The sequence below is a fragment of the Cyclopterus lumpus genome, chromosome 24 (assembly GCF_009769545.1).
Source record: "Cyclopterus lumpus isolate fCycLum1 chromosome 24, fCycLum1.pri, whole genome shotgun sequence".
Classification (NCBI taxonomy): Eukaryota; Metazoa; Chordata; class Actinopteri; order Perciformes; family Cyclopteridae; genus Cyclopterus; species Cyclopterus lumpus.
Genome location: NC_046989.1, coordinates 4,741,226 through 4,747,333, shown reverse-complemented (window position 1 = coordinate 4,747,333; position 6,108 = coordinate 4,741,226). Strand labels below are relative to the sequence as shown.

Here is a 6,108-nt window from a genome sequence, read left to right as displayed (position 1 = left end):
AAGTAAAAATAGAATCCAAGGCATAGTGCAAAAGTTAAAATATGGGGATACAATTATTATATATAATGCCTCACTGAGCACCGGACTTTAACATTCCATTATATTGTGAACAAATAGGCTTATAGACTTATAGAAATAAATAATTGTTTTATGGACAGTGGCATAATTCCTCCCTGGCCCCTTCAATTAGCGCAGTTATTCCTAAATAGAGCAGCATACCAGCATGTGAATAAGTGCTGATGTACGCACATGAATTAGGGGACATGCTGAAAACAGTTAATTATATGGTAATGTGGAAAAACAAATGGGATAGTAATTTGCTTGTATTTCCACCTGATTTTTGTGACTTCCGTTGGGACAGAGATAATCCTTAATATTAAAATATTTTATTGACAGCCTGGCAAAGCTGGAGTGTACTAAGAGTTTGGTTGGGGCTATAGACTGTGTACACTGGGGTTGGAGCTAGACTGGAAAAGTCAAAGTGACCCAGTCACGTGGTCTTGTGAGGTTACACCATCAGCATCCATGGGTTACAGTCAAAGGGATCATCATTGGACGTCTTTTATCCATTTCTAATCCATATATTATAATAATATATAATATAATAATATATTTGTTATTCAATTCAATTATATTAAAGCTCTTTACTGTTACAAATGTTCCCGGCCTGCACATCACATGGTGTTTCAGTGCTTCAAAGAAGACTTATGGATGCACAACGTAACACAGCACAATGATATATCTGCTGTATATATAGTAAAAAAAATATGTAATCTGATAGAAAATATAGTTTGAATATAAGACTATTTTGTTTGTTTAGGTTTATTACTTCATTTATTCACCTGAAAAGGTTTTTTTCTTGTGTGGAAAGTTTCCATCTAATAGTTTTGAGCCTATTTTCAATCAGGCAATTCCCGTGACGTCATCCCGTTTCTTCAGGACCCCAACCCGACGCAACCGGAAGACAACAGCCTTTTTTTGTGTGTTTGTCTCTCGATACGATGCGAATTGGGCGACTGTCAACCCAACGCTGAGCCCATTATTTAACAAACTGGTAATAAAATGCCATTATTCGATGGCTTAGGAAGCGGAGGAGAGAAGACTGCGATCGTTATCGATTTAGGAGCCGCGTACACGAAGTGAGTAACGGCCGGATTTACGTTTAATGTCTGTTATATATATATATGTTTGTTTCCAACACACGTCAGATAATTAGTTAATTTAAAACCATAATTCAGGGCAGGTTATTGTTATTTATCTGTTGTGAGAAACACACAATGCTGCGTTACCTGTTGTTCGAGTGTCCTGAATAGTCTGAAAGCTACTAAACGTCACGTGACCTCACCTTATATACATTATTATACACGTCTTTAGGTTTATTTGCAGTGAAGATGCTGCTGTGAATTTCTTCACATATTTAGCTGGCAGTATAAAATGGCTTCAATGCTACTGTGTCTGTTTTTATGGCATCCTGCTGGAGTTGGAGGAATTTGTATGATATTATGAGGATGGGAAAAACTGGCCTCGGGGCAAGTCACATGAAGATCAAGTTTAATAATGATCTCTTTGTTTTCTTCTTCTTCTTATATGCAACTTACTAAAAGGATTTAGCCATTTCTAAAAATGTCCGTGTAGCCCTTTGAGCCAAATATTTATATTAGAGATTGTACAGGAGCCACACAAAAAAACAAATATATATATATATATATATATATATATATACCAAAAAGAGTATAATTTTCAAACTTCTCTTGCAGATGCGGCTTCGCAGGGGAAACGGGGCCCAGGTTCATCATTCCGAGCGAGATCCGGAAACCGGGACAGCAGCAGGTGAGAGAGACGCCGCTGGGTGTGATCGTTTATTTAAAAACTCTTTTTTTTTTTAAAGTTTGTTTGGAAAATTGGAAAAACATATGATAAATGCGGTGTCTCGCTTTCAGGCCATCAAAGTGGTTCAGTACAACATCAACACAGAAGAGCTTTATGTCATCCTCAAAGAGTTTATCCATTTACTTTACTTCAGGTGAGTTCAGCTTCATTTTCTACAGAACATATACAGCTTCTAGCTGAAATATGAGAGCGGTCCGGTCAAATCAATGTTTGTCTTCCCATTTTACTTTTCAATCAGGCACCTGCTGGTGAATCCTCGCGACAGAAGAGTGGTCATCATCGAGTCCATCCTCTCTCCGTCTCACTTCAGGGAGACGCTCACCAAGGTTTTCTTCAAACAGTTTGAGGTGTGAAAACCCCGAGCAGATCCATCTTTTATAGAAGCTGCAGAACATGTCTGGAAAAAAAGTGTTAATGTGTGTCACACAATGTACTTATTTACAGTAAGGACAGTATTAATTGTCATTTTCCAGGTTCCTTCTGTGCTGTTTGCACCGAGTCACCTCATGGCCGTCATGACTTTGGGGATCAACTCTGCTCTGGTGATGGACTGTGGCCACACAGAGACGCTGGTGCTGCCTGTATCCTTTTCCTGTTATCTTTTACTTTCATTTAAAAGAATATTCCCACTATTTAGGATGTGGATTTGTTTGCCTTTTTACCCATAATTAGGAGAGAAGATTGATATCAGGTTAATCTCTCTGTTGGCTTAATGGACACACAAAGAGAATGGAAATTACAGGTTATTTTGTAGAGGACAAATGCCAGAACAAAATGCAAAAAGGCTTATTTTATTGTGTATAAACTTCATATTTTACCGCCTTAACTGCAAATAAAAGGTTTATGAGTGCACTCCTATTCTGCCGGCTTGGGAGGCTTTGCCTTTGGGTGGGAAAGCCATCCATAAGTAAGTAGCTCTATGATATTTAAGGAAAGTGTGTGACTTTGCATGTTGGTGTACTACTTTGCGCACACATGTTTTGTTTACACTTGCAAATCTAATAGCAGTAAAACTGACCTTTTTTAAAAAATGTTAAAAAAAATTAACGATGTGCTACGTTTTCGTCCCCTAACGTCATGTGTCTGTATTCATTGTAGAGAATTGGATGGACTTCTCGTGGAACAATGCACTGTGGACACCGACACCACCACAGGGCAGAGTGTACCAGCTGCCATTGGTAAATACAGAACGAAAACTATACACTTTGTGTCTTTTGTCTTTTTTTAAATGGATAAATGTGTAACTCTGATATGGTGTGATTTTGTTTAAAAATGCAAAAAAAAAAAAAATCTAATAGCTTTGATTTATTATTCATAAAAGAAACACGTTTCCCCTTTTCAACTTGTGAATTATACATATGCACGGTACATTTTAGGGTTTTATTTCCACACTTTTTTCTTGGAGGAGGAAAACCCAGCAGTATTATAACTCTACGGCTGCAGCAGAGTGAGAGAAGCTCCACATAATAATGCCTCAATAATTGAGACAGGCGGCCGGTGTAATCGACCATTTACCCTCGGCACGACTCGAGGATCCATACAGGAATTTGTTAATCATCTATATGACGGTAGTGACGACAGGAAGCTGTGTTTGTTGTACAGCAGCCGTGTTTTTCATGTACTCGTCCTTTTGCTGCAGCTTCAGCTGGCAACTTTCCCGCAAACGCTTTGTCGTACGTCAAATTATTTGTGAAATTAACGATGTTATTTTGTGGCCGATTTGTCGGAAAAAAATAGAACGCCACAGTTGTCTTTTTCATCTTTTTTTCCTTTAGGGACCATCCCAGAGGACACTGTGGAAGATATCAAGGGTAAGTTTTGATGGAGTTGTTTTCGTGTTTTAAAATCTGAACCCCTTCGCTTTGGCCTCCCCCCCCCCCCCCCCCCCCCTCCTCCTTGGGGGACGATGCATCAAGATTTTAATTATTCCCTTCAAAGGCAGCGTTCCCAAAAGACTCAACAAATACAAAGCTCTGTTGAGACTGTGGCTGCTTTCCTTCGCTACCATCCGTCCACTGGAATATTAAATCCCAGCTGGGCGTTTCATAAGGATGCATATATGTCATTTACATAACCGCCCTCATCAATAATGTAATTAAAGCTTTCATTGTGCATCTTATAACCCGGTCAGTAACATAGCCTTCATTCATGAAGGACGTTTGTAAAGTGTTATGAACGTACTTGTGTTTTAGTTGTTTGCTCGTTTGTTTCCTGCAGTCAGAACTTGCTTCGTCAGTGACCTGCAGAGAGGCCTCAAGATCCAGGAAGCCAAATTTAACCTGGATGGCACAGCTGAAGTGAGGGACACGTGGTTTGCATATTGTTTATCGTTATACTTCGTCGACCTAGTTATAGTCAGTCTGTAAACCAATGTTTGCATTAAATAACGCACCGCTGTGCTTTTATTCTTGTGTGTGTGTGTGTGTGTATATAGCGTCCAGCCCCTCCTCCGGATGTTGATTATCCTCTGGATGGTGAGAAAATCCTTCATGTCAAAGGATCCATCAGGTAGTTCATCAAACCCAGTGTGTTTTTCCCTTTGTCCATCTGTAACAAATAAGATCTTCTGGTGTTAATGCTGCACTCTGCATCTGCAGGACAATTCATTAGTCTGTGCTTGTTTTTCTTCACTGTGTCTTTTTAAATCTCTGTCACAGAGTTGTCCCTCATTAGATTCTTTTTCCTCTCCAGGGATTCTCTGATGGAAATCCTGTTTGAGCAGGACAACGAAGAGAAGAGCGTGGCCACTCTGATACTCGACGCTCTGGTCAAGGTAGAGTCATCTGTTCGATATGACGTGGCATGTTTGTGGGGAAAAGTGTTATCTTTACGAGCACTCACTTTGGATCTTTCACAGTTTATTAATGTAAGTAAACTGACACCTTTAATTAGACAGTCTAATATCTTTATTCAATATTGTAAAGAGCTGATTTTATGGGTGGAATATGGTCTACTAAAAAGAAGTATGTAAGGCACTCCGTTGGGTGTTGTGCCTTAAATGGACCCTGATTGAACACATAATAAAGGCATTTTGATTTAGCACAAACTTGACATCGTGCCTTTCTATTTTTATTTTCATTTTTTGAGAGCATAAGCCACCCTTCACAAGGTTAATACACCTGATGGATGTTGTAATTGAGTTATTGATGTTTTCACAATACAGGGACCCCTCCTAAATGTACTGAAGTAAACCTTTTTTAAAACGCCTATTTATTTAGAAACTCCAACTGTCTTTTAGAGTTTGCATGTTGCGGCTCGCGAGATCTCGCGTGGCCCCCGTCACCATATTTTGGGGTCTCGGTTGACATCATTGACTATTCCTCCCTTTTTGCTCGATAGCAGCTTTAATTAGTTTCTCCCTAATTACCCCGCCACGGTATCTTTGGCGGGGGGAAACGCGGCAGCCCAGTTTCACGTCGCCAAATTGCACAGTGTGCAGTTTGACTCGAGCGCGGTTGCCATGGCGACGCTCATCTGAGGCCACTCCATGTAACCAAGAGCAGTTTTCATGGCGCCTATGTGAGGATGAAGTCCGCCTCCGGACAGCCTAATTAATCTCCGAGGGTACAACAGCAGCAGACGTTACACAGCCTCAGACATTTAAACCCCAATCTGTGCTCCCCTCCACTCAGGATATGTTGATTTATATCTGTTCTTCTCATTTAAATTGCACATGGAAACCAGAAAGTGCTGTCCTGTAGTGGTACAACTGGCTGCTTCCTCCGGCATCACGTTTTCTCCTCTGAGGACTGATAAAATGTCACATCGGGGTGAAGGATCTAATTCGGTGACTGCGTTTTCCCCCGCAGTGCCCCATTGACACGCGTAAGGTGCTCTCGGAGAACCTGGTGGTGATCGGTGGCACCGCCATGCTGCCGGGTTTCCTGCACCGTCTGCTGGCCGAGATACGCCTCCTGGTGGAGAAACCCAAGTACAGCAGCGTGCTGGCCAGCAAGAGCCTGCGCATACACGCTCCCCCTGCCAAGCCCAACTGCACCGCCTGGCTCGGAGGTCAGATATGAGATTTTATGGAGTCGTCCCTTTTTCAGCGTTGTAGACGGGGAGATTCTCTAAATGATTTCTGTGTGTCCTCTCGTTGGAAAGCCCTCTCCGTGTATCCATACTGCCCTTCTGCTCAACAGGCGCTATCTTCGGGGCGCTGCAGGACATCCTGGGCAGCAGGTCGGTGTCACGGGACTACTACAACCAGACGGGCCG

The 6,108-nt window shown here is 41.5% G+C and overlaps 1 protein-coding gene across 1 annotated transcript in view; it reads left to right on the top strand.

Annotated features, from left to right (window-relative positions):
- Window positions 1–930: 930 nt before the first annotated feature.
- actr10 (actin related protein 10) overlaps window positions 931–6,108 on the top strand; it is a 110,401-nt gene continuing 105,223 nt past the window's right edge. The window contains exons 1-13 of the mRNA XM_034528150.1: window positions 931–1,139; window positions 1,758–1,830; window positions 1,941–2,023; window positions 2,129–2,237; window positions 2,364–2,471; window positions 2,730–2,797; window positions 2,989–3,068; window positions 3,666–3,701; window positions 4,108–4,187; window positions 4,325–4,398; window positions 4,582–4,663; window positions 5,700–5,901; window positions 6,033–6,104. Coding sequence (XP_034384041.1) covers window positions 1,063–1,139; window positions 1,758–1,830; window positions 1,941–2,023; window positions 2,129–2,237; window positions 2,364–2,471; window positions 2,730–2,797; window positions 2,989–3,068; window positions 3,666–3,701; window positions 4,108–4,187; window positions 4,325–4,398; window positions 4,582–4,663; window positions 5,700–5,901; window positions 6,033–6,104 — 1,144 coding nt within the window. The 5' untranslated portion in view covers window positions 931–1,062. The remainder of the gene's footprint in view (window positions 1,140–1,757; window positions 1,831–1,940; window positions 2,024–2,128; window positions 2,238–2,363; window positions 2,472–2,729; window positions 2,798–2,988; window positions 3,069–3,665; window positions 3,702–4,107; window positions 4,188–4,324; window positions 4,399–4,581; window positions 4,664–5,699; window positions 5,902–6,032; window positions 6,105–6,108) is intronic.